The 27763-nt window shown below is 43.0% G+C and overlaps 1 protein-coding gene across 1 annotated transcript in view; it reads left to right on the top strand.

Annotated features, from left to right (window-relative positions):
• Nucleotides 1–27763, top strand: part of FREM1 (FRAS1 related extracellular matrix 1) — a 76304-nt gene that overhangs the window by 8400 nt on the left and 40141 nt on the right. The window contains exons 2-16 of the mRNA XM_044428113.1: nt 3150–3244; nt 5636–5937; nt 8728–8924; nt 9998–10321; nt 11626–11734; nt 13808–13939; nt 14765–15109; nt 16611–16753; nt 17953–18149; nt 18696–18786; nt 20331–20498; nt 22463–22671; nt 24035–24128; nt 25379–25631; nt 26416–26613. Of these exons, the coding sequence (XP_044284048.1) occupies nt 3150–3244; nt 5636–5937; nt 8728–8924; nt 9998–10321; nt 11626–11734; nt 13808–13939; nt 14765–15109; nt 16611–16753; nt 17953–18149; nt 18696–18786; nt 20331–20498; nt 22463–22671; nt 24035–24128; nt 25379–25631; nt 26416–26613 (2857 nt within the window). The remainder of the gene's footprint in view (nt 1–3149; nt 3245–5635; nt 5938–8727; nt 8925–9997; nt 10322–11625; nt 11735–13807; nt 13940–14764; nt 15110–16610; nt 16754–17952; nt 18150–18695; nt 18787–20330; nt 20499–22462; nt 22672–24034; nt 24129–25378; nt 25632–26415; nt 26614–27763) is intronic.

Below are 27763 nucleotides of genomic sequence, written 5' to 3'. Positions count from 1 at the left end.
TGCCATATTACCTCCGGGATCAGAGGCAGCCTACCTGAGGGGCAATAGTAAAGGTAAAGGTTTCCCCTTGACATTAAGTCCAGTCATGTCTGACTCTTTGGGGTGGTGCTCATCTCCGTTTCTTAGCCGAGGGAGCCAGCATTTGTCCGCAGACAGTCTCCGTGGTCATGTGGCCAGCATGACTAAACACCGAGGTGCATGGAGCACTGTTACCTGCCCACCAAAGTGGTACCTTTTTATCTACTTGCATTTGCATGCTTTCGAACTGCAAGGTTGGCAGGAGCTGGGATGGAGCAACGGGAACTCACCCCATTGTGCAAATTCGAACTGGTGACCTTTCAGTCAACCAGCCCAGCAGCACAGCAGTTTAAACCACTGCGCCACCTGCAGTCCCTTAGGAGAAGGCTATTGCCCTCATGGCCTGCTTGGGAGCTCCCACATAGGAGTCCAGATGCTGGAACAGCATGTGGGCTTTTCCTTTGGTCCAGCAAGGCTCTTTTTGAGTTCTCTCCTTATTAGCATTAAGCCCTGTGTGAATTGGCCAGACCTTTCACTATATGACAGCTGCCATGTATTGAAGTGTAACACTTAAAATTAGAAGGGGACTTTGAAACAATTGTGTACAGGCAAAGATTGGCACACCTGCTATTCCTTGAGTAGAGATAGGGTTGCATTTTTTTAAAAAAATAAACACATTTGAGTCTGGCCCCTGCTTTCATAGCTTTTCATACTGGCAGTGTGTAGTTATGGGCAGGTGATCACGTTTCGCACCAGCCATGCTGTGAGTTTCACCTGTCCATCAAGCTACTGCTCAGGATGCAGCAGCAGAGCATTCTGGGCTTTTTCTAGTCAGCAACAAACCAAAGTTGCCCAAGGAACTGGCAGCAGAACATGCCTATTTAGACTCCTGCTCTGGAACTGGAAAGGGAGCGAAGAGGAGTGAATGCAGGGCACCATCCCTGAGCACGGAGAATTGCAACCTGCCCTCCTCTTGCCAGAGGTGCTCGTCTTAACCAGCAACCCCACATTATGCAAGTGTCTTCCCTGTGAGCTCCTCTGCTGTCATTAAACTGAGTAATGTGCTAGGAATGTGTGACAATTTAATTACAAATTGTAATTGAAAAGTAGTTGAAGTGGAAATAAAAACAAAGCCAGACATTAATTAGGAAAAGATTTAGCTCTCCTTTGTTTTACTTGTTAAATTTATAGACAATTATGGGTGCCTGTTCGTATGAAAGAAAAACATATTAGGAAGCATAAAACAGATGTTTCTTTTTAACAAAGCAGATTGTGTCTACTTTATAATCGCTGTCTGTCTATGGCAAGAATCCTGTCAAGGAAAAAGCTTTCATTATTTATCTCTCTCATTATCAATTAAGAAGAGAAACTAATGATATCTTATGGAAAAAATACTGTTAATGAATATTCTGACATTATTCTCTGATGGATAGCATAGCCTATACAAAGTTACAGCTTCTTGCATTAGAAGAAACTGAATTCTCTTGGCTAAATGCATTTGAAATATGAGAGTTAAATTGCCTTTGCGCCTCTCTTGCACTATTTCTGTGAACATCTGAAGTCGTTTTTCAGATGTGGGACTTGAAATGGCTTTGTTTTCAAATCAGCTCCTAAAACAAATGTGAACCTGCATTGACTAAGACATACATCTGGTTTCTTTCAAATTCCTGCACTAGCAGCTTTCATAGGTAGAGACAAAATGAGTACTTTGTTACCATTATTTGGGAAGGGAAGATTCACTGACCATTGATAAAGCAGACAAAGTTGGTCCTGTTATCCTAACCATTTGGCGGGATAAAGCTGGTTGCCTTCGGTGACACATCTGGGAGCATCATTAAATTGGCAGCAAATAGTTTCTCCCCCTACCTTACTGGGGGCAGTGGCCATCCAAAGCTGCCCATCCGCAAGCAGAGTCTACTGCTGTTTCTGTCCTGTAAGCTACCAGTCCTGCTTGTTTCCTTTGTAAGTGACATCCGCTGTTTGCTGCAGGGTGGTTCCAGGACAAGCCCCCAAACAAGCACAGACACTTGTTTCTGGAACAGGGTCAGGGTTCGAGCAGAGCTCTTTGTTTGAGCTCATTTTGTGTTGCCCCCAGAAGTGTTAAATCGCATCGCCTTTCTACAAGGGATGGGTGCCGCTTGCAGAAGGGAACGGTACAGGTCGCTGCTCACTGGGAGTCTCCACTGGCTATTGCCCTGGAGTTTTACCGCCAAGGGACAGATTCCAAGTTTAGTCTTAGGCACAAAAATGTCCGGGGCCATCTTGGAATTCAGAATATCTGATAAAAGGGTTGCATTTGTAATGAAAATGGGCATACTAGATAAAGTTGTATCTGAACTTCAAATCAGCTGAAAGAAGAACTGTTTTACAGAGCATGTATGAAAATATCACTAGGACCAGATCTTTCTACAGTCATTTTAAGTTGCAGTGCTTTGCTCAACATCAAATATACAATGTGAGGGTCAGTAGTCACGATGTTCATTGCCCCCACCTCCAGTATTTGGAAAGCTCCATCTCCATTCTTTAAAGAATACTGCTACATAAGATAATCATAATGCTGTATAGGACCCTGAAGCACTGACTGTCACTTTATGCGAAGTTTGAGGGAAACGCAAGAGACACACACTGGGCTCTTGCAAGTGGTGTTGTGCCCCTACCATGTGTGCATATCTTCTAGAACATTCCACTTCCTTTAAGAATGTGGCTCTCATTAAAGGGTAAGGGAAGGGGGTGACTAATGCAGGTATGTTACTAAACTACCTAATTTCTCTTAGGTTAGCATAATCTGATCAAGAAATAGAAATAACTGGCTTGAGGGAAGAAAACATCCATCACAGCAAAAAGGAGACAGTAGCCCATAGAGAGTCTTTCAAGAAGATCAGGTTATTCAAACTCTGATTTTAGACCTTTCCAAAGAGTATGATAAAAATAGTATTATGTGGTCTACCCAGTACAATGACAGTAACCAAGCTATCTTTTGTCCTCCTACATTTTCCCCACTTTTTGATGCCATATGCTAATTCTGTATATCACTTTCACATTATATGTTTCTTAAGTCAAAATAAAATGAGCCCAATGGATAAACATTGACAATCAACTGCCTACTCTTTAAACAAGTCCATTTTTAACAGGTGTTTGATTGCCATTTTCTTCCCAATGAAGTCAAGTACACTCACAATGGATCTCCGATTCTTGATGAAGACTTAGTCCTGCTGAGGTTATACAGGTAAGCAGAAACAGGATATTGTATTAGTCAAAGGGTATTTCTAATGAAGAACAGGTGCTCCCTACCATTCACTAACATAAAAAAGAAGTTAATGTTGTCCAACTGAATTGTTAGATGTGAACTCTTCTATTTTGTTCTTCTGTGCCACACACAAAGTTCAAGGTGTCCATTTACTGTAGCACAGGGTGCAGGAAACCTATCTTGTAACAGTTCGTCCTACTTCTTGGCCCACCAGTAAAACTGGGCATCCACTGCCTGTCATTGCTTGTTGCTGCTGCCGCCATCAACAAGGAGAAACGGTTCCATCAGTGGTAACATCAATGAGATCTCTCAAGGCAGTAGCCCATGAACACGCTCCCAAGGGGTTGCTGATTCGAATCTCATCTTACTTAAGCACTATTTCGGTGTCCATTCCTGAAGAGAAAACAGAGGAGAGGGAGTGTTCCAGCCCTGCTTCTCTCTGCCGTCTCATTCCTCACATTAATTTTCCAGGATTCTTGCCTGAAGAGCCTCCATGGATGTAGGAGGCCGTCTTCAGGCAGCCATCCTCCACGAGGGGAGAGAGACAGACATGATGAGGGAAGCAGATGGGTCTGAGGGGCTGCCTGTCCTTGTGTGGTGACACTATTCCAGTAATGAAGACCTGAATAGGGCTAGAATCACGGTGATTTTAGGAAGGTTGAAGGCTTCCCAATCCCCAGACAACTAGAACTTTTCTTAAAAACCACTCCAGCTGCAGAAATGGTCAATGTGGTGTTTGTATACTGCTCTGAGCACCCTTTTTGCACAGAGAATCTGGCTTATAAAGAAATAGATACATTAATGATCAATGTGCAGAAAGGCATTCCAAAACATTCTCACCATAAACTTGCAGAGGGTTGCATCATGAGGACATTTAAAGGGTTGCATTTTTGTTTACATTGAAACCTACATATTATATGTCTACTTGGGCACATACATTTGGCCGCTGAGTGTTTTGCAAAATGCATGAAGTGAAATGCTTTGAAACAGAGAATATAAATTTTCCTCAGTCACTTGCATGCACCTGCTGCTCCGGTAGACACAAGTAATGCTGTGGCCTTCACTGCCCCTGAAACAGCCACATTTTGCAACCTTTGCACAGGGTTATAGGTGCTAATGTCATCGTTTTTCTCTACATACATACTATCAGTGTGACCAAACAGTGCTATTTTTTTCTCTGTTACAACAAATTGCATGTGTCTTTGGGTTTTAACCTTTTAAGGAAGAAAGTGTGCATGTGCGCATTCATGTATATTTATGGCTGATGATTCTGGAAGGAAGAGATTGTGGTACGAGCGTGTGACTTGGCTGGTAATGGACAAATGATGGGGCTGACCCGTTCATCTCCTAGCAATCTGTTTGTAGCAGTGGCCAGCCAAGTTCCTTGGAGAAGCTTTAAAGCATCAGGGCACGAGTACAACAGCTCCCCACTTTTGGTCCCTAGCATTTGCTAAACTCTGTGTTGTGGCTGCTTGTAAGAACTCTGTGCATGACAGAGAGAAAGCTCAAGTCTTTGGTGTTAGACACCCCACTTGTAAAATGCATGTATTTTTTCTCTGTCCTCTTCTGCACGTGCAATTCCTTCATATATGTGTGACATGACCTGCAATGTGTAGGATGACCTATTTAATGAGGGTTCTGTGGTGTATGCAGCTGATTTGCCACTTTCCAACTACAGTGGGGTTATGTTGACCAATGAGGCCCAATGCTATTTCTGGGTGATTTTATGTATTTCTAAAAATATTTTAGGCCATCATTTATGTACCATTGATTAAAAGAATTCTACTGGAGGCCACATCTTGCTCTGAATTGCAAAGGGATTTGTGCAGTGCTGTTTTGGTGAATTTATAGTTATTATCTTTGGGTAACAGAGCTTTTAAAAAATGTGGCAATGGACACAAAATGTAGAATTTTGGGGAGTGGGCAAGGAATGTGCTATTCCAAAATAATTTTTATACAATTGAATTATATGGGTCCCATTAGGAAAATATTCTGGACATACCCCTGCAAAAATGATCAATGGGAAAAGAACTGACGGCCCATCACAAAATCAAGCTATGGAGAATGACTTTTTAAAAATCAAATGCATCCCAATTTCTTTGTTTTGTACTTTGTGCTGCAGTATAGGAAAATGGGAGAATTGCAGTATTGGCTTCATTGTTATTTCATATCTCCCACCACAATCTATGTCTCTCTTTCTGAGACACACACACCTACACACTTTTCTTCATGTCCAGCTATTAGCCCTATGAAAATTATTTTTAACCAGTTATAATAATCCTTTCATTATGTTTTGTGGTATTCAGCACATGCATGGCTATTTCAAATTTGTTTCCAAAACAGTGACTGTTTTTTATTTATCCTTTCCAGATTTACAGAAACAGAAACTTTCACAGAAATAGTCACCCTTCTTGTCAAGTTACTTGAACCAGATTGTAATATTATCAAGATGAGCTCCAGTGCTCTGGAGGTCCCCGAGTTTCATGGCCTGTCCAATGTAATTAACAAGAATGTAATTACTTTGGACTATAAGAGGAAGATTAACTTGGAGTGCACTATAAGCCTGATCTCCCTAGAAACTTTTCTACCAGCTCATGGCCAACTTGTTACTGGAGAAACCAAAGAAGAAGAACCTCGTGGAGATCAACCTCATAGATTTTTCCACTCATCCAGTAAGTCATGCTCTGTTTCATTGTACTTTTAATAACTACTACTCTCTGCAACTAGTGAAGATGTTATATATAACTTTATTTAAATAATTACAGATTGAAATATAGACGGTACCAGCTAATTCTATCAACCCTGAGACATTTCCCCGCAAAATAATTTCCTGCAGGTGTATATGCAGGCATAGACCACGTGGTAGTTACTTTCATTGTCACTGTCTTCACCATAGCCATCATCTTACTGCATCTTATGTATCTTATTAAGGGCAGTAGGTGGGCAACACAGCACTGGGGACCCTTTGCAGCCCTCATTGATCCCTGTCGTGCCCTCCCACCACCGCTGCTGGAATTTGCAGAGGCAGTAGAAGCACTGTCAGTCAGATCTGGTGATACTAGGCTCCCATGGCGATACTGCTACAAAAGCTGAAAATCTTTGCTTCCAACAGGTACATTTTGGCTGCTTTAGGCTGCTTTGGTGGGTTGGCACTGCAGGGAACGTGCAGCACCTTGTGGAGGGAAGGTGTTGTGGTACGGCAGCAGCATACCCGCTGCTTTTGTGCAGCATGCAGGGAAGGTCTCCGGTCCAATTCCCAGCATCCCTAGGTGCGGCTGGGGAGAATCCTGTCTGACAACCTGGAGAGCCCCGGTTAGTCATACTGACAGTACTGTGCTAGGTGGCCCAACGGTCTCTCTCAATACAAGACACACTCCTGTGTTCTCCTACCGTTCCCTACACTTTGATTTCAGGCATTTATGCACCACTTTTCGTAATATTTATTCAGAAATGCTTTACAATGCAATTGTTTTGCGCTCATCTCCCTCTGTTTTCTCTTTCTAACAAACCTAAAAGAAAGCAGTTCTTTATTTGAGCTAGACAGTTTTTTGTGATACAAGGTGTTTCATAAGAAGGTTGTTCTCAGGTAGCAACAGTAAAAGGAATTTTCCCTCCCCTTCGTGGGAGCAGCTGTTGCCCATGTGAAGAGTTGATTCCAGAATGAAGACCTACTTTTCCCTTTCTTTCCCAAAAGGCTTGACTCCACTGTCAAGGGGGTTGTACCGTTTATGGGCCAGACAGTGGACATTTCAGAATTGGTCTGCTTATTTTTCTTGATGATGGTTCACAGGGTTAATGAATTTACACCCTTTCTCTTGAAACCCTCCCTATTCTAATCAAACCCAGGGCCGTTTGATTTTCAGCAGCTGCCTTGCTTGTTAAATTTGCTTGTTAACTTCAACATTTCCATGCTACATTCCAACCTGCCTCCTCCTCTATCTAGTTCACATTCCGGGTCTGAACTTTCTAACTCAGAAATGGGCCCCATATATTCCATAAAACACTTAAAATTAGTTTTAAAAAGTAAACACTTGATTTCCTGTGCTTCAAGATAGACATCGACAGGGTAGAACTTGATTAACTATTTTAGTGCTGTGCTGAAAACCTGCTTGCCCTGTTTGACCCTTTCCTTTCCCTGAAAAACAGGCTCTTTATTGCCTCCTTTGTTGGGATGCTGATAGTTTGGAGCAGTTTATCAGGGTGAAGGTCTTCAGGGCTTCCTGTGTCGCGTGGAGGTGGCTGAGGGGCACGTGTGCTCTTTAATTGCGCATTCGCCCCCACCAAAGTCTGTTCTTGCAGCCCCTCTTGCTGCTTGAGCTTTCCAAAAGTTTGTATTGAGGTCTTAACCAAGACTTCCTCCTCTGCAGCTTTCCATGCTGAGTGCCTGAAAGCCCTGTGAGGCATTTTTGAGTTGGTTGTTATTAAGAGTTGTTGTTTCTAATTACGTTGGCTACTTTGCTGCTATTAAGACTCTGGAGCTGCTCCTCAGAGGCAGTAGCACTAGAAAGCCACTGAGAAGAAAGTTTGGTCTCCTTGGATGCTGGTGAAGGTGGCACTTTGAGAAGGGCCCCAGTGGAAGTTCAGAGTGCCAAACTACATGTTACACTAATTGTATAGTATGTTCCTATGGCAACACTGAGGAGACAGTTCTAATTGAGATTTTTCTCCCTAGTTTGTTAACAACCCTCCTGCACTCGCATGAAGGGCAGGAGGTTTCCAGGAAGTAAACTGTGCTTGTGGGGGAAAGTCGAATGATCTTTTCCTGGAGCATCATGTCCTGATCCAAATTGGCACCACACATGCTTAGACTAGAGCCAAACCAAAGACCGACCTTAGCTATGATATTGGAAAAGCTTTGTAAGCTGTCCTGAGGCTTTTGCAAAGGACGGCATATAAATATCCTAAATAAATAAATAAAAATAAAATAAAAGGCAGATTTTTTCTGTAATGGGAGGTAACAGCATCAAACATCATTTGAATACCCTGAATTGCTAGTGGTGGGATCAGGATATGGCAATGCACCCTTCTCTTCTTCAGAACTTCTTCTATAGGAGCTATTTCTATTGAGGGGTTATAAGATCTCTTGCTCAGATGGCGCTTGCATGACTGATAATCAGCATGTCACTTTCATACAATTTTGAGCTCACTGTGGGTGCTTCTACATGAGCAGCTCCCTAGTGCTACCTATCAAAACACATTCTGCAGCAATACCATCTTTGCTTCTTTAGTGGACTTTATAGGAAGAAGGAAAAAGACTGAAGAATTGATGGGAAAACACAGAAAAGTTGCAAGTGGAAGACATAATCATCTCTCCATCCACTGCCACTATAAAATTCCAGGAATATGGAAAAGTGAAGGCATGATAAAAGCCTCTTCTAGAAGCCTCCTGTGACTTGTTTTGATATTCTGTCCACATTTCTGTTATACCAAGTATTTCATTATAATTTCTCTTGGGTCATTAGACCACAGGGCAGGTGAAAGGTGCCTGACCGGGACCTGTATTTCAGGCCTGAAGATCATTCAGAACATCAGAGTGAACTGTGAGGATTTTCTTCTGATGGGCCTTAGATACCAGCATTTGGATCCTCCTTCACCCAGTGTCGATTATATTCCGATCAGACTGGATCTGACTGATCGCAGAAGCAACACAGTGTACAAGGTAAGGGACTTATTTGCTTGAGTGCAGAGAATTCTAGATTACATGATCTTCTAGAACAGGTTGGATAACGATCAGCCAAGATGAGAACCAACAAACCTTGTTTGCATGATCTCCCTGGCTTGAAGAGGCCACCATGGGCTGTGGCTCATGCCTAGCAGCTTTAGAATGTTCAAGGCACACGTACTGCTTGCCATGTTGTCAGACCTTGGTGGGTGGGTTGTATGAGGGTTAATTCTCAAGAAGGCTATGGGATATGCAAGGGTTGTTTAACCTTCACACAACCCACCCCTGCTGATTCTGGGTTGCACGAGAAGCCATGGTTCTGGCTTGAACATTCCAAATGGCCACTTGCACATGTAGTAGCTCACCTTGACATAAGCCACAGCAGGGTTTTGATCATGTGAATCAGCTCAGAGACTTACCTGTTAAGTAGCAAATGTGTTGGTAAGAGTTCCTATGATGGCCAAATAATCCATTGATGCAATGTGAGTGCAATCCTCACATTTGATGGCTGTCTTGCATTCATCCAGATCTAGTTCAGCACTTCAGCTAGTACACTGGGTGGAACAGCAGTGTTCAGGACTGGAGTTTTTGGGAGGCATCTCTAAACAGGAGATGGCAAGGATCTACTGTAGGCCCGCACATGCCTTGCAAACTTGTCAGGCAGCTCTTCCCTGACTTGATGGACATTCTGATTTTGTTTCCTCGCTGGGAATGCAAAAACAGATGGCGATACTCAATACTTTGCATGCTGTGATAGATGAACCATCTTCAGGTTGGTGCCTCTCAAGTTGTGTGGGGTTGTTCTAGGAGAATTTTCTTTTATTTATTTCTCAGCTAAAAAAGAAACATCTACATTACAGTGCAGCATTTTCCGTGCGTAAAGGAATTATTTATTATTTCCACAGAGGGAATGAATAGCTTAAAACAGCCCTAATCCTATGTAATATCTACTTGGGGGTCCCACTGGGCTTATTTCTGGGTATAGGTTAGGCTGTTCAGAAAGAATTCATGCATAATTGGGCATCTGGTTTCATTGCATGATTGTTTGCTGTTTATTTCTTGCTCCATAGTCTGAGCATGCTTGGCTCCCTGTTCGGATCAGAGGTGCAATTTCTAACCAGGCGCCACAAGCTGCCTTCATGGCCACCTTCATCCTGGAAGCAGACCAGTTCATTTTGAGCCCCTTGTCGACAGCCATACTGGATGCTAAGGACAGCGAAACAGCCCAATCCCTGCTGGTCTTCAACATCACCAAGGCACCCCAGGAAGGCTACATCACCCACCTGCAAGACCACACAAAGCGCATTTCCTCTTTCACGTGGAACAGCCTCAACGATATGCTCATTGCCTATCAGCCTCCAAATAGCAGCTACCCAGAGAGGAGGAATTATGAGGTAACTGAAACAAGGCCGAAGGCTGGCCCTGATGCTGCCTGGTCCTTTGCAGCTGAAAGATATGCAAAGCCTGCGCAGTCACATCCGGTACAGTGAGATGGGACTGGGCTTGACCTGTGGCCGCTCAAAAGGCATCTGGTCACCTCAGATCACTTAACGCTCTCCAAGCATCCTTTCAGGCAGAGGTCATCAGATCATGAGGCATCAAGTGATCTGTGTGAATTCATGAGGAAACTGGCTCTGCATCTGAATGCGTGACAAAAGCTGGTTTCACTGTACTAATTGATTAAGGGTCCACACTCCTGTGTACATTTAGACAGAAGAACGGCGGGCAACTCCCAGCCTTCTGGCCTTAAGGCCTGGAGTAACAACCAACGCTGTGGCACAAAACCATGCAGGGTGGCCTGTCTGCTTTGAGGACCCATGATATGTCTGATATGTGATCAGGCACATTGTGGGTCCTTGCCCACCTCCTCCCCACACAGGTATCCCAGGGGACTTTGCAGGAAACCAAGGTTGCCTTCTTCCTTCCCACTACTAACAACATTGGAGATTGCTTTGGCCGAAGGGATTTCTGCCCCTGCAAAGGCTCACAGCAGTGGAGGGAATGGGAAATGTCAGTTGGTTTTCCAGCCAACCGTGTATGGCCCACTGAAGTAGCTTCTGCTGCTGCCTGCCTAAAATGAGAGCCAGGGTGGTAGGGAAGTGGAGATTACGTCCTTCTGGCATTGCCAACCAGACAGGGTTGGTGTCAGGGAGCAGGGCAAGCCTCTGACAGCTGCCCCCAAGTGCCACTTGGGTACTTCGTGGGCAGCTGTCAGTAGCACTTGCTGGCTAGCAGCAAGGGGATTTTTTGCCCAGCAGTTTGATTGACCCACAATGGGTTGTGTCATCAAGGTTCGGACAATGCAAAAACCCTTCATGGGTCAGACAACTCCAGCTCCAAGCCATGAGTTGCCAGGATGGTTTATAAGCCAAAAATTGGCCATCCAGGCAAACTTGTTCCATGTTTGTGCAATACGGCAACACACTGTGGCTGATGAGCTGCATGCTAGTCCAGCTTGTGTCAGCTGCAGTATTGCAGGAAGCATGCCTCACAATGCCATTCACTGGGGAACCCACACAGGAAGATGCTGTCGTGCTCATGTCCTGCTTGTGAGTTTCCATTTTGGTGCCTGGTTGGCCAATGCAGGAGCAGAATGCTACATTGGGTAGACCTTCAGTCCGATTCAGTGGGCTTTTCTGATGTCCTTTGATTTGGTTTTTTTTTAGTAGTAAACAGAGTGTCCATTTTTGTATAACAGGTGGAGTTTCAAGTTCATGATTTATACTTTGAAAAGAGTTCGCCTATCACTCTTTATATCTCTGTTAGAACAACAAACACCAATGCTCCTCGGGTTTCATGGAACACAGGTAAGAATTTACTTCACATGGAAACTCTTGTCTTTAAAAACAGATCAAGAATAAACTCAGACTTTAAACAACCAGGAAAATAACTCCTACAATAAAGATGACCAGAAGAATTAAAAGACCATCAAAGAAAAGTAAAATTGAAAAGTTTGTTTTAACTCCACTTTAATTTACAGTTGTCTGAGGGAGGCTTATCGACGGACAGTATTACAGCAAACAAATTATGGTTGTAATTGAATTATTTTTATGCAGAGCCATCAGTACATGTAGCAGGGATGTTGAATCTCAGGTTTATGAGCCAAATCTGGCACTCCTGGGAACCCAGTCTAACCTCCAGGATTGTCCATATGGTCTTGCCACCCTCCTAGCTCCATCTTGTTCTCTTAACCACCACTAGTTGGTAGCTTTCCACATTTTTCTTATTCTAACACCCCTCTAAAGATTTAATAACAGTCAATAAGAGCTTTAAAATAGAACACACTGGTATTTGGACCCTGCCCATCCATCTTTGACCCTGTCCCGAACAGGAGTCTGCTGAATTTGTTCCTTGGACAGAAGGACATTGAACAGCCCTGCATCCCAAGTGCCTCACAGAGGATGGATTCACAAGCCATGATAATTCATGCTAAAACAAGTCATGGCGGATTGGTTAATTGCTTGCCAAGCCACAGTCTTGGCAACAGATGATCAGGTGCTCCTGCACTTGACATGGTTCCCCCCACTTTATCCCACCCACTTCCAGTATGTATCCAGTGGCCTTTGGAGCACAGGGGTTTTGTTGTTGTTTTTTGTAAAGAGTAAATGTGCATGTTTTGTGATTTGTGGATCCTCAGGCATCTTTGTTCTATCCCTGGCTCATTTTTTGGTCCAAGAATGAGTTCTCCTTGCACTAATTAGCAGTAGCATACATCTTTCCAAAAGTAAAAACAGAGTAAAAAGCACAAATCAACCCCAAAACCACATGTTCATACTTCAACCTATGGTGAGGAATGTGTTGTTGGTTGTTGCGGTTGTTTCTGTTTTACTTCCATTGCTTTGTATAACTAGATTTACATACCACTTCAAAACATGAAAGAATGGTCCACACATTTGGAGAAATTTGCAGAAATGTATTGCTGATGGCTATTCAGTCTGTGGAATTTGTGTGGCGCAAACAGTGATCACAGATGCGAATAGCGATTTCTCATGAACGTGCTGCCAGACTGGCATACAGCTAACAAAACTGGGAGGCAAGAAGTGGAGCAGCCAGGGTCCCTGCCACTCTCGGCAAGTGATGCTGTAGCTTTTTGGCGGAAGCCATCATGGCGGATTTGCATGTCTTGAAATGTCCCTCTGAAAATAAGCTGCAAATAAGAACCCGACGACAAGCCACGGGTTCTCAGAGTGGCTTGTGAGTGGTTCACAAACCAAGCCAAAGTCTCTGTGCAAAGCTGGGTTGTCAGGACAAACCACTCTGTAATGAGCAAGGCTCTCAGCCCACCGAGGGTTTTTGTGCCTGTGAACCAGATCAGAGTTTCAAAGGGCAAAAATAGGCAGGCACTGAGGGACTTAAATCTAAACTATGAAGTCTGCCTTCACAGTCGGGCCCTGTACTTTATGGGAGGTCCATCCATGCTATCTGACCTGTGATAACAATTTCTCATAAATGAGATATTACAGGATAATTCCTTTCAGCATAGCTGTAGCTTTGAATCAGTTTCATGATGAGGACTCACACCTGCATCAGCGTTGCACACAGTCCCTTGCTGAATCAGAAGGAAAATTAGTTCTGGAAGCCACGGCCTGCCCTGCAGTGACATTTCTGAAAACAATTAATGTTTCAGGCAATGCTTCAACAAGCTACCTGCAGAGTCCTAAATGGTAGCTTTACACAATAGAGTCCTGACAGTTGCACCCACCCTATGAGTAAACCAGATGGTTGTTTTAAAAGTCTCATTCACTCAGAGTGCGTTAACTGAATTCACATGCCATCAAGGTTCAATGGCAGCAATGAGCTGAATGGTTCTGAATTGTGCCTTTTATATAAGATCTGGGTCTTTCCATAACCCCCTGAAGCATCCCTCTTGCCTTTTCTAGGTCTTGATCTCTTGGAAGGACAGTCTCGTTCTATAACATGGGAACATTTTCAGATTGTAGACAATGATGATATCAGTGGTGTTCGCCTAGTCACTGTTGATGGCCTACAGCATGGACAGCTCACTCTGAGGGGTATTGTATTCCCGTGGATCTCTGCATGTGGAAATTATTATTGAATTTTGCAATACAGAACATGGCCGATTCACCTTTACCACTACCCTAACATGCAACGCCTGCTGCTGGATTCAGGATAGGGATCATTTATGAGTACTGAGATGCTGAGGATTCTGAGGTAGCTGCCATATTTACCACGTGGCATAAGCTTCACGCTCGACTAAGAGGAAATGTAACATTTTTATTGCTCATTTGTAAGGGCTTCATAATATTTGTCTCTGGCTCCTGGCCAGCGGCTGTTGGTAGCTGGTTATTACCACTCTCCCCTGAGTTCGGAGGCATATGGAAAGGGCGTAAGAAAATTTTAAAAAGCCGTCCTGGATCAGACCAAGGGCCCATCTAGGCCAGCATTCTGTGCCTGTGGGAAGCTCCACAAGCACAACATGAGTGCAACAGCACCCCGTTTCCAGTCATTTTCCCCAGTAACCTGCACACAGAGATATGTTGCCTCTGATGCTGGAAGTGATATATAGCCATCATGACCAGTATCCAGTACCAGTAGATTAATAGGCTTGGGCCTAGGTCTGGTTTTTCTTCATGGCAGCTTTTGCAAACAATGAGAGCCTCTCTTGCTCCTTCTTCCTTCTGAGAAGCCAAGAGAGAGGGCAGTCCTTCCTGTCACCAAAAGTCCTCTGACCTCACAAATTAATTTGTGAAGAAGTGATGTTTATGGACTCCCTGTTCTTGCCGTGTCTTATAAACTTAGGTGTTTCAGTTCCTAATCTTCAGTTCCATTATAAAGTGGTCTTGTTTTCCAACTGTATGGCTTTTGCTGTCTGACAGGGGGCAAAGGGTTCGTGCTCACAGTTGCGGACCTTAAGTCTGGCCTCGTTCGGTACCATCATGATGACAGTGATTCCACAAAGGACTACATTGTCTTCAGGATCTTTGATAACCACCACAGCACCCGCCACAGGTTTCCAATCAACATCCTGCCTAAAGATGACAGTCCACCATTCCTTAGCAGGAACATTGAACTACAGGTGCACGAAGGACAAGCAATTCAGATCCAAGGCTCAGTGCTCCAAGCTTCTGACATGGATTCTAGTGATGACTACATACTCTTTAATATCACCAAACCTTCTCAGGCAGGAGAAATCATGAAGAAACCGGGACCGGACCTTATTGGTAATATAGTAGACATTTCCCAGAGGGAGAAGAGCTCTTTCTTTTGCCTAATGTTTTGAGGTTATTTTCCCCCCTTAATACCTAAGTGGTGTTTTCAATTTATTTCTTATTTCCTTCTAAAACTGTAAGAGTTCAACTGTTGTTTTCATCTGGTTGCTTCCATCTCCTTTTAATTTTTTTTCTTTTTGGCAGGACTGAGTAAATGGTCCATGGATCCTTTACTATCAAACTAAAAGTAGCTTTTAGTACCAAACACACAGATTAAAGGCTGTTTGCTGCAGATTTGCTTATGTTCAAAAGCACTTCAAGGCCATGCTGGCTTCAGATTTAGGCCCTGAGCATAAAAACTCCTAAATATATATAGACTCAATGCCAGAGTTATGTTAATGAGAGGTTTCCTGAGTTGGACCCTGAGCTTCGTGGTTAGCCCCTTGTGTGAAGTGGCACCCCCTTGGCCTCCCCACCACTGCACTGATCTTTAGCCTGCTTTGCTCATGGGATTAAATTCACTACACACAAATGGATGACTGAGTTATTCAGTACTCATGTGTTCCTCCCCTCATCAGACTAACTTTGTAATCATTCATCCGTCATAATAGTTCACTGGCATTTTAATGCATGTGTTCAAGATTGGACCATAGCAATTCCCGGTTAATGGATGGCACGAAAGTGTATACATTAGAGAGGTTCACATGATTTCCTAAACTAGGGTGGGCTGCAGCATGTTTGGGTGGCCGCTTGGAGCATGCCCCAAAACAGTCCATGGATTCTGCATGGTTTGCTAACCACGCTGACAGCTAACTCACTGAATCCATAGAGCACAAGCCTGAATATTCCAAAGTCCACCAGCCTGTTCTGACAGGCACTGCGGCCCACTGTGGGGGCAGTGTGAACACGGTTGCTGAATTATTCCCAAGATAGCGGACAACCTGGTACTTGCTTTGGTTTTGGTAGGCTTTGCAACAGCCGACACAGCATTTTTTTTCATTACAGCTGTATCCTTTCTAGGAGAATTTTCTTATATTTATTCCTTAGCTAAAAAAGCAAACAAAATACAATCTAACAAACAACCCACTGAGTTATCCATAAAATTTTCTTGATATTGAGATCCCTGGAGGTTTTAACTTAGTCAATGCATCATCCATGCTGAATACAAACTAATTACCTCTAAAAGTAAAGCACTGACTCTCTGTCACAGTTCAAACATTATTTTTATGCATTTCCATTACCATTCAGTGAATGCCAGTTCTCTTTTTTAAAGAAAACTGACAAAATGAAACCTCTACAGGTGACTTTGACATAGCTAGCTTCAGAATTTCAGTGCAAGACAATTAATATATAACCGTAAACAATGATTTCATGCAAAGAAAAATGGGAATATATAATAATTTGCCATTGTCTTGAAGAACACTGCTGAACTCTGCATTAGAATGGAGGTATAATTCTTATATGTAATTATAACAGGTCCAAGATACGCCTGCTTCTGTTTGTGATTCAACAGGTTATCCAGTCACTCAATTTCTTCAGAAAGATCTGTTTAATGGAATAATCTACTATCGTCACTTCGGAGGAGAAATATTTGAAGATTCAATTGAACTAGTTCTGTGTGATAGTCATGACCCTCCCAATCTTTCAGAAACTCAGGTGTGTCATTGTGTTATTTATTGCAAGGCCATGCAAGCATATGCATTGTTGGACTGGAGTCCTGAGAGATCCGGGTTCTAGTCCTCACTCATCCATGAAGCTTACTGGGTAACTTTGGGCCTCTTACTCACTCTTAGCCTAACCTACCTCACAGGGTTGTTGTTATGAGTATAAAAAGGAGCTATGTAAGCTACCTTGGGTTCTTCACATGACAAAAAAGGTGGGATATAAGTGCAATGTATTAATAATAGTATAAACGAAGGGTACAGTCCTAAATTCACTTACAAGGGTAAGTCCCACTGAGCACAATGGGATTTCCTTTTACTTAGAACTGCACTCTAAATGTGTGAGAATTTTCTTTTCCTGTCAACCAGATGGATCAGGTACATGGGTCTATAATACTGCTGTGAATGTGCTTAATGGGTTACAAAGCTCTGTCCATATTCCGAAGAGACTTGGCATTATACCCAGCAGAAAATGCTGTCAGCCTGACCTTAAACTAAAGGTCTCGCTTCAGGTGGCCAATAAATGGATACAACCAGGATACAAGAACTCAGTTCTTGGCTTCCTGTGTCTTTCTGCTTTTATAACTATATCTGGAAATGTTTCAGATATTTATGCACATTTTTAGACTTGTATTCATCTTTAAATATAGAAATCAATGATCATGAACATTGTTAAAAGTTTAAATATTAAGGTCTCAGATTTTTTTAAAAAAATGCAAGGTTTTAAATGGCAAATTTAAACAAAATATGAAGAAACATGGGGAACTTGTGGAATACTTTGTTACCTGCTCTTGAAATGTATCTTCCAGTAGATGTGCATAGAGCCAGTGTGGTCTAGTGGTTAAACACCTGGGTCTGCGGCTCAGGAGATTTGGGTTCTAGTGCCCACTCAGCCATGGAGCCAACTGGGTGACTTTGGCCTAGTCACAAACTCTCAGCCCAGCCTACCTCACAGGGCTGGTGTTGTGGGGATAAGACTGAAGGCAGGAGGAAGAAAATGATGTAAGCCTCTTTGAGTTATTTAAAAAAGAAACAGGCAGGATAGAAATCTAATTGTAAAATATGACAGGGTGGTTTACTGTAAATTCTGTAATGCTTTAGTTGCAGTATTTCTGATGATCTATCTTTCTCACCACCATTATGGGAACCCAAAAGCCCTCAGTATATAACAGTCTTTCTAAATCCTTACGCTAGGTAGTAAGAGTACACATAATTCCTGTGGATGATCAGCTTCCCAAAGAAGCTCCAGGAGTGAGCCGCCATCTGGCTGTCAAGGAAACTGAGATTGTCCATCTCACCAAGAAACACCTGAATTACATAGACATGGAAGCACAGGAAAGGGAGCTCATCTATACCATAACTTCTCCCCCATTCTTCTCATCTGTGCATCAGTAAGTCTGAGTGAATACATACATACTTCACAAAAGGAAAAGGTGTGTTTTCCAGGTCTTGCTCAGCAAAGTTGGTGGTGACTAGCAAAGCTGTGACAGGGTGCTAGCGCATCCATTTTGTCTCTTGGGTTAAGAACATGTTGGCTGTTGCCAGTCTCAGCTTCACTGGGCACCAGTTTTTGCCCAGTTTTTCTATCCTAATATGCATGCAGATATAAAAGCACTCCATGCACATAAATTAACACAGTAGGCCGTGAGCAAGAAGGCAGCAGCATCTCACTAGCACTGTTGTCCAGGCCCAAGCAAGAAGCCAGGGAAGGGGCAGGTTGCAACAGTGAAAAGGAGGAACAGACCGGGGTGCTGGTGTTAGTAGGTCCCTGCTCAGTAGGAATATCCGTCCTTGGCAGGCACCTGTCCATGCCCACCATTGACTCTGGCTCCGGATGTGGCAATACATTTTGGAATGTGACTTTGCCTCTTCTTTTGTTATTGAAGAAACTGTATGGCTTTGCATATATGTGTGACAATACTGATGTTTCTGTGCAGCCACACAGATGCTGGAAAACTGTTTATGGTAGACAGCATTCCGAAACTGATCAAGGATCCAGCCACACCATCGCTGAGGTCATTCACTCAGGTCTGTTACCAAGTTGAATATCTATTAGAAGCCCAGTGCCCAGGCACTGCATTGCTCCTCCCTGTACATCCAGCTATGTGTGAGCAGATAAAAGCAACTCACTCTGTGTTTAGTCAGAATCAGTTTCTACTGCATCAGAACCAGGCATAGAGAAGCATGGGGGACCATGTCTGTACGTCATGGCAGCTATGCCATGGGGTACCACAGGGCTCCATTCTATCCCCTCTGCTATTTAACATCTATATGAAACCGCTGGGAGAGGTCATCAGGAGGTGTGGGCTGCGGAATCATCAATACGCTGATGATACCCAGCTTTACCTCTCATTCTCCACTAATCCAGGTGAGGCAGTGGCTGTGCTGAACCGGTGCTTGGCCGAGGTAAGGGAATGGATGAGGGCCAATAAACTGAAACTCAACCCAGACAAGACGGAGGTCCTGTTGGTTGGCGGATCGGGTTTCGGAGAGGGTGGATTTGACCTGGTCCTGAATGGTGCAACACTCCCTCTTAGGGATAAGGTCCGCAGCTTAGGTGTACTCCTCGACCCGGAGCTTTCTTTGGAAGCTCAGGTGACAGCGGTAGCGAGGAACGCCTTCCTTCAGCTTCGGCTGATTAATCAGCTGCGCCCCTACCTGGAATACGACTGCCTGGCGACGGTGACACACGCGCTGGTGACTTCCCGCCTAGACTTCTGTAACGCGCTTTACGTGGGGCTTCCCCTGAAGACAGTCCGAACACTTCAATTGGTGCAAAATAGAGCTGCCAGGTTGCTGACGGGGACGGGGCGTTATGCTCACATGACTCCAGTCCTCCATCAGCTTCACTGGCTTCCCATTGAAGCCCGGGCCCAATTCAAGGTGTTGATTATGACCTACAAAGCCCTAAACGGCTTGGGTCCTGGCTACCTGAACGAGTGCTTACGTCCGTATATGCCCGACCGCCCTTTGAGATCTGCGGGAGAGTCCCTTCTCCGGGAACCCTCCATGAAAGAAATTAGGAGAGTAAGTACCCGGAGGAGGGCTTTCTCTGCGGTGGCGCCCAACCTATGGAATTCACTCCCCAAAGAGGTCCGCCTGGCACCGTCGTTACTGGTTTTTCGGCGCCAGGTAAAGACCTTTTTATTTAAACATCATTTCAATTGTTAAAACATATGATCTGGCCTGGGCAACTTCTTCTTCCTTCTCTTTCTCCTCCTATATTTTTATTTTATACTGATAATTTTAATTTTGTATTTGTAAATCAATGTATTTTTTGTATTGTTATATTTAATGGTAATTTATTATGTACTATTGTATTTCAATGTATTTTATCATGTTGTAAGCCGCCCCGAGGTTTCGGCAAGGGGCGGCATAGAAATGTTATAATAATAATAATAATAATAATAATAATAATGTTCCTACTCAGCGTATTATGTGGGCAATATGTGGGTGATGAAACCTGCCTGGTGCCAAGTGGAGGTGTATTACTGTGGATATATTTTAATTTTGGAGGACAGTCATGTTCCCCTTGCTTTTTATTTATCTGTTTCACTATTTTATGCCTGCAGCATGCCATTAACCACATGAAAGTGGCCTACATGCCACCTTTGCAAGATATTGGTCCTGAGCCTCAGTATGTCCAGTTCACATTTTCAGTCAGCAATCAACATGGCGCAACATTATACGGCATCTGCTTCAACATTACCATTCTTCCAGTAGACAACCAAGTTCCAGAGGTAAGACTGTAATACTCATGTGGATGGAGGAAAACAAGGGGTCAGGCCTCAGCCAGGGTCAAACTGAAGTGAGAAAAGAAGCGAAGGCCAGCTTTTGCAAAACTTAGCCTTTTAAAAAGTTGGCTTAGCTGTTTAGTGATGCATATAATATTTTGAGCATTAAACTAAGTTTGGGGAGCTACTTAGGATTTTTTACTTCTATGTCTATCTTAAAAAGGAATCACATGCTATTCTGACAGTTTCTTGGATATGTGGTCCAAAACACAAATCACTTCAAATCCACATCTAGTACCTGTGTCTTTTAAAATCATTTTTACTTTAGAGTAGACCCAGGGTCCCAAGGACTACAACATAGGGGGTAGTAGAGCTTTTAAGATCTAGGTGGGAGGCCCTGCACCTGCTCTAGAGGTGTAGCTGTTAGAAATTGATTAAAGTAGTATTTGTTTTGTCCCTTAGTATTTTGTTAAAGGTGAATATTTATTTATTTATTTATATTTATTAAAACATTTCTATGCCGCCCCATTCGCCGAAGCCTCGGGGCGGCTCACAACATAAAATTAAAATAGAATACATACAACAAATTAACAATATAAAATAAGTTGCCCTGGCCAGATAAAATAAGCAAATAATATTAACAATTAAAATGACGTTTAAATAAAAAGGTTTGGGGCACAAGATACAGGTTTGGGGCACAAGATTTTCAAGGAGTGGATGGCAAACCTGTTTAATTTCTGTACCTGCTAATTTCTCCCACAAATGCCACCCTCCTTCCAGTGTCTGCCCCACCTGGGCATCTTCTATCTTAAAGTCTGGCAGAAGGAAAAATCAATAATGAAACCTGCCAGAAGACAATGGAGAATGAGTGAGGTCAGGGAAGGTTAAACATATCTTAACATGGTTCATCTAAGCACTCTCATGCTAAGAGAACGACATGGGATTGGAAACCCTCTTTGTTCGGAAAGATGGGCATCTGCCTGTGTCGTACCTTCTTGGAATCAGAGAGTATTTTCTGTTCCCTCTTATCATGTGGATTTTTCCCCTTAGGCCATCCTAGATGAACTATCCCATCTAGGGGCAGTTTAGAGACAAAACCATAGAAATGGACTCAAGTACAATCCTACATGCATCTACTCAGAAGTAATTCTCACTTAGGTCCAGCTAACCAGGTACAGGATTGAAACCAAAGGGTGCAGTCCTCTCACCCCCATGGCAGATGCTATAAGCCTCCAAACGTAGAGGCTTACAAACATCCCGTGCAAGGCATGAGGCATAGCAGCAGAGCCTTTTGCTGCTGGATGTTGCACTCTGCCTTTTCTCTAGAAGGCCAAAAGTTGGTGAGCGCAAGGGAAGGGGGCTGAGATGCTGACTGGAATCAGAAGTCTGGAATCAGAAGCATGCCCCTTTTCCCCAAGACCCTGTTGTGACCTGGGGAGTGGGCAGCCAGTGGGGGGCAGAGCTTGGCTGGAAGGGGCGGGGCAGGGGCTTGATCTCTGGAATCTGAGCACCAAGGTTGGAGGCTCCAGTGCCCAGTCTCCGAAGAATCCTTTGGCCTCCCAGGTGATGGCAGGAAGACACAGGGCTGCCTCCTCCTTGAATTCTTCCCTTGACCATGATTCTGCAATTTCAGTATCTTCAATTGTAGCCAAGTATTATTGGATTTTACAAAGGGTAAGAAAATAAAGAGTTTTAAAACTGTTTCGATTATTCCAATTTCTTTCTGTGTCATTTAATAGAACAAAAAAACTGGCATTCCTAAAGCCTGGCTTAACAACAGCTGGATAAATATTTGCACTAGGCAATCCTGCAAATACTGCAGGTGGATCCATTTATTTGTTTAGCTTTGGTTCAGTGGCTTGCAAAATTGTGTTGCATCCATAAAAAAAAGAAAATGCTACTTTCGTTAGTGTGAGTAAAAATATCTTCCGAGAAGACATTGAATCTGTTGCCTCTTCCCCTCTGCTCAGGTGTTTATAAACAACTTGAAAGTGGAAGAAGGTGGGTCCTGCACCATTACAGAGGAGCACATTTTGATTTCAGATGTGGACACCAAACGAGAAAATATTTGTATCCAGCTGCTAAGGCCACCTCTCCATGGGACTGTTGAGCTGGATGGAAGCTGCGTGAAGCAAGGGGATCAGCTCACTTATGAAGACTTACACATGTCCAAAGTCAGGTTAGAGTGGACAGTCATCTGCCTGTGGATTCTGGGTGCTTCCAGATGTCCTGCTCTTATAAGTGTTGCACAGCTATTCTGTTTTAGTAGATGTTTCTGTAGTTAAAAAAATGAAAAAATGTGGGAGGTTACAGAATGCAAGGTGTTATCATCTGGATCCCTTCTAACATTTTGTGCTTCAGGCAGGGCAATTGTACAATAACAATTTAGAGGGGGAAAAACCTTATCTGGACGTACTCTCTGATAGCTCTACTAAGGAAGTATAAGAACTGAAGGATACAATGGGCCTCATAGTAGTGGGATTTTACAAAACTGTAGCATTTTACATGTAGGTTGAGAATCAAATGTTTGAAGTCTCATCCACATTAACACACATGTAGCACATATACACACCTCTCTGTAAATACAAAACTCACATGTCAGCAAAGCCTGATTTTGCATATCCTCCCTAAAGGCTAATTTTGTTTCACACATTAGATTTGCTGCCTGCAGCCTGAAATCCAGCAGCAACTCATCATGTATGGCAGGGGTGGGCAGCACTGGCGCCTGCTGCCCCCTGCCGCAGCCCCTGCTGTTCTCTGCTGAAATTGAGGTGCCAAAACCAACAAAAAAACCAAAGGGCTTCTCTACAGGAGGCACCATTCATGGGTGCTTTACGTGACATCATCATTCTCCACAGCTTCTGCCATGCTTTGCAATTATTTCTGTAGCTTTCTTGAGAGAGAGAAAAGTGTGCTATTAACTGGACATGATAGAATGAATCAGAATGAGAAAGTTCTGTATTTTCATAGCAAAACTATTTTGGAGTGCCACCTAGTGGCTGTGTAATGGAACATTTAGAAAGACAGAAAAAGAAGAAAAACCAGGGAAAAGCACATATAAAAGTCAATTTTAATCCTGCAAAGAAGTAGAAGCCATGGTAAAGTGGAAAGCTAGCAGTCTCATGTAAGGAGCCCTTCTTCAGTCAAACCCTCACATTTCCCTGTATCAGAGCAGGCTTCATCCCTGACTTATCCAAGTAAGGCTAGGAAAGACCACTGCCAGAAACCTGGAAGGGTTGCTGCCGGTCTGTGCAGATCATGCTGAATTAGACCAGTGATCTGATCTGGTGCTGGATTTGGTCAAACAGGCAGATTTGGTCTGATAGGCAGCATCCTGTGTCCCTTCCCAATGTTTACTTTCCACCCTTTCATCCCTCTCTCTGTCTTTTAATCTTGATAGTTAGCTCCCTAGGTGAGGGCTGTGAATTCCGTGGCATGTGCAGGGTTTGACATATTATCAGAACTGGGTAATGCTGCCTGGAGCAGCGCTAGCGATGCAATCATTGAAGTAAGCTGATAATCTTGCTCCCCTGTTCCCCTAGGTATCATCACAATGGCTCAGAGATTCCACAGGATCATATCCTGCTGGCAGCTACAGATGGTGTCAATTCTTTTGAGTTTATCCTACACGTTAAGGTCAGTGCAAGACTAATCAGAATGTAGGTCTCCTGGAACATTAAAACTTTCAGAGAGCTTTGCAGTTCTTTTGCAAGCTGTAAACTCCCAGGCTGGGTGAGGTTTCTGCTTCACTGTGGAGTTTTAATGTGCCAGCATCAGTTAAATAACAAATTTGGCAGGTACCAGTTAATAGACATCTGCACCTGTTCCAGCTTATTCTTTATTGTCAGGAATGAATCCATTTTGAATTGAATGATGAACAGGTAAGTACAGTAGCAAGAGAGAACTGTTTTGTTTCCAAGTTTGTATGTTCAAATATTTAAGGAAACAGGAGCCACTTAAAAATGAGAAAAACCTGCACTGTATGCACATGTGTATATTGTGTACTTAAGACAGACTGCCCTGTTAAAATTCCTGTTTTTAAAAAAATCTGATTACATATATTATTTGTAAAATTAAGAACATACCAGGAGAGTTCTCAGAGGACTAGATTCTGTGGTTTTTGGCCTCAGTGAGACCCCCTGATGCTGCTTAGGACAGTACAAAAGGGGGAAGGGTGGGCGGTGGATTAACTCTTTCACAGCCTGATGTTTCTGAGCTCAGGATTGTCTTTGTCAGCACAATTCTCCACACATGTGCAAAAAATTCACATTATGAACTACACAGGGGATGTGGGTTGTGACAGAAAGATTTACCCACTCACTTCCCCAGCTACTAATTTACTCAAACATCTCCCAATCTTTCCTATTTAGAAACAAACATTTTTCTTTTCTGAAAGAAGCATCAGGGCTTCATTATGTAGCAACTTAGATGGAGTTATTCAATAAAAGGTAATGTACATGTTTGAGACCATTCAGGTACACCCAACTCAGAACCTTGGATTACCTGCAACTCCCTCTCAAGCATACATTTAGTGGCAAACCTGCATTTTCTACTACAACATGAGCCTCTTGGGCCTTGGACTGTTCACCTGCAAACCATGTTTCACATGTATACATTTTTGTGCACAATGGTTGATAATGCCTACATAGTCTCTGTTCACCTTTAGCATTTTCCATATTTTCATTTGTTGACTTTGTTAGTTGGTGGTCTGATTTTAAGCGAACCGAGATCCACCACAATTTACTCTTTGCCTTAACAGTTCAGGACTCACAACACACCTCTCACTCTGCAATAGCTTCCTTGAGTAAATTTACTCCCTTGAGTAAATCATGCCTGCATATGCAGACAGAAGGACAATGGGGTTTTAATGCACACATTTCCTCCAGGTGATGCCTGTAAATGATGAGCCTCCTGTGATGAATACTGATCTCATTCCCTTCCTGCAATGCCCAGAGGGTCAGGCAGTGCCCATCTCTTCAGAGCACCTTTGTGCTACTGATGCAGACAGTGAAGACATGCAGCTGATCTTCATGCTTGCGCAGCATCCCAAGCATGGGGTTGTAAAGAAAGCTGGAATCGTGGTAGATCGTTTTCTCCAAGCAGATGTTTTTTCTGGAGCAGTGACATACGAACACACAAGTGAGTGAGAGCGGTGCCCTGATCTCTTTTCTTCCTGCCTTCCTTCCCTTGTATTTGTTTATTATTAAACTTATATTCTGCTATATTGGCCCAAAGGCCAATATACTCACCAAGTCTTTACCACTGTGCTGCTGATGAGATCAAATTAAATGTTGTATCCCCTGAATGCAGGAGACCAGAAAGCGCTCACATCAGCATCCGTAGGGTTACCGTAACATTTACCATAACATAACCAAGAAGCATGCAGCATCTGTGTATCAGCATGGATATGCTCCAGGTGACAGATGCTATAATTCAGCCTTCCTCAACCTGATGTTCTCCAGATGTGCTGGAAGCAACTCCCTGGGCATGCTGGCTGGGATGATGGCACTTGTAGCCTAATATATTTGGATGGCACCAGGTTGGGAGAGACTGGTAGAGGTGGTGTATTTCTGAAGTGAGAGATACATGTTTGCAGCAACCAATTGGCTAATAGAGGATAATTAAGTTTCCCCCAATCTTCAGCAAGTAGCATCTTTATCCTAACTGCATGACCCAAAAAAAAAAAAAATGCATATCCTAGCAATTGTTTTCATATGTTACCAACTGTTCCTTAAATGGAATAATGTACCATAATCATGCAGTTCTAGATATTTCTCTTGAACTTCTTGGTATGTCTTTTCATGTTCTTTTGACTATTGCAGAAAATATATTGGCATCTCTGCATTTTTTAAAGAAATCCTTATGGTAATGTTTACCTTGTATTGAAAAAAAATCATGCTTTACCTGTAGTTCCCTTTTCCAGGTGGAGAGATTGGCTTGACTCCTTTATTTGATGTCCTCACCTTTATTGTCTTGGATGATGAACTTGGCCCAGATGGAAATGCCTGTTGTTTTGATGGATCTCCTTTTCCTCCTGTGCCTCTTCATAAATCCTTTCCAGTGTTTGACATTAATATCACAATTTTTCCAGTGGATAACCAACCACCAGCCATTGCCACTGGTAATATAAATAATTATATATTTTTCTTCTTGGTTTTTATGTATGTTCACTCAGTTGCTATAGTTAGAATGTAGACTAGATAATTCCCTAAGTTCAGCATGGGGTAAAATGAGTTGGAGAATCCATAACAGATTTCTATGAATCCAGTTTTTGAACTCTGTGGTAGGCTAACTTTTTCCAAGTAACATGGATTCCATGGACTTGAAGACCAGTTTTAACTTTTGTCAGGAGGCAGGGTTGTGCACATTGACAACTCGCAAATATGTATTATTTATTTACTTAAAACTTGTCTATACTGTCCCATCATAGACATCTTGGGACAGTCTAATGCTAATACATTCTTGTGCTAATGTGGTTTATTACTAATGTATACTTGCAGAAGTATAACAAAAGTCTCATACAGCTCCAAAACCCCCAAATTCCATCAACGAGTAGGTGATAGAATTAAAGATGCCTGATAATCTGCAAAACACAGGCAAAATGGATTTAACAAAATCCATACGGAGAAGGCCATTTGTCTGTTTCCCCACACATCCAACTTTCAACTTAATTCTGTATTTTTTCTGCCACTATGAAGTTGACAATTTAGGGAGGGTGATGTGCAGTAAACACAGACGAAGTTTCAAGTTAGATGGGGGTGATCACAAGTTTCTGCAGAATCTGCTAAGCTCTGCTCAATCCTCTACTCGTCCCATACAAATTTGGTTGCATGAACAGAGCTGGAATGTTGTGGTAGGAGACTTCTTTTTTTGTCCTCAAGTTTTATGGCACTGGGATAATATCCAAATGGTGTTGCCAAGCCAATGAGATAAATGGTGTGGGTACTTCTCATGTAAATGTTGCCTGACCTTTCCAGTGGTTAGGAAAGGAGTCCACGTGATTTGCTCATCCAGATGTTATCTGAATAGTATAGGACAAATCTACTTGGACTGACTCTCATGTCACTGAGGTGACACACGAAGCAGGCCTGCTATGAATCTGTAGTGACTCATGTGAAAGGCCACCTCCAAAACACTGCAAAGAGGATCCCAGAGTTGTATGTGTGAATCTAAATGGCTGTTTTTGACATTTGAGTCAACATGCAAATAAAATGAAGTCCTGAGAGGGGAAATGGATCGTACCATTTCCAGCTACTCCCTATGCAGAAAAA

The sequence above is a fragment of the Varanus komodoensis genome, unplaced genomic scaffold (genome assembly GCF_004798865.1).
Source record: "Varanus komodoensis strain SLA01 unplaced genomic scaffold, ASM479886v1 scaffold19, whole genome shotgun sequence".
Lineage (NCBI taxonomy): Eukaryota > Metazoa > Chordata > Lepidosauria > Squamata > Varanidae > Varanus > Varanus komodoensis.
This window is presented reverse-complemented; position numbering and strand designations above follow the sequence as displayed.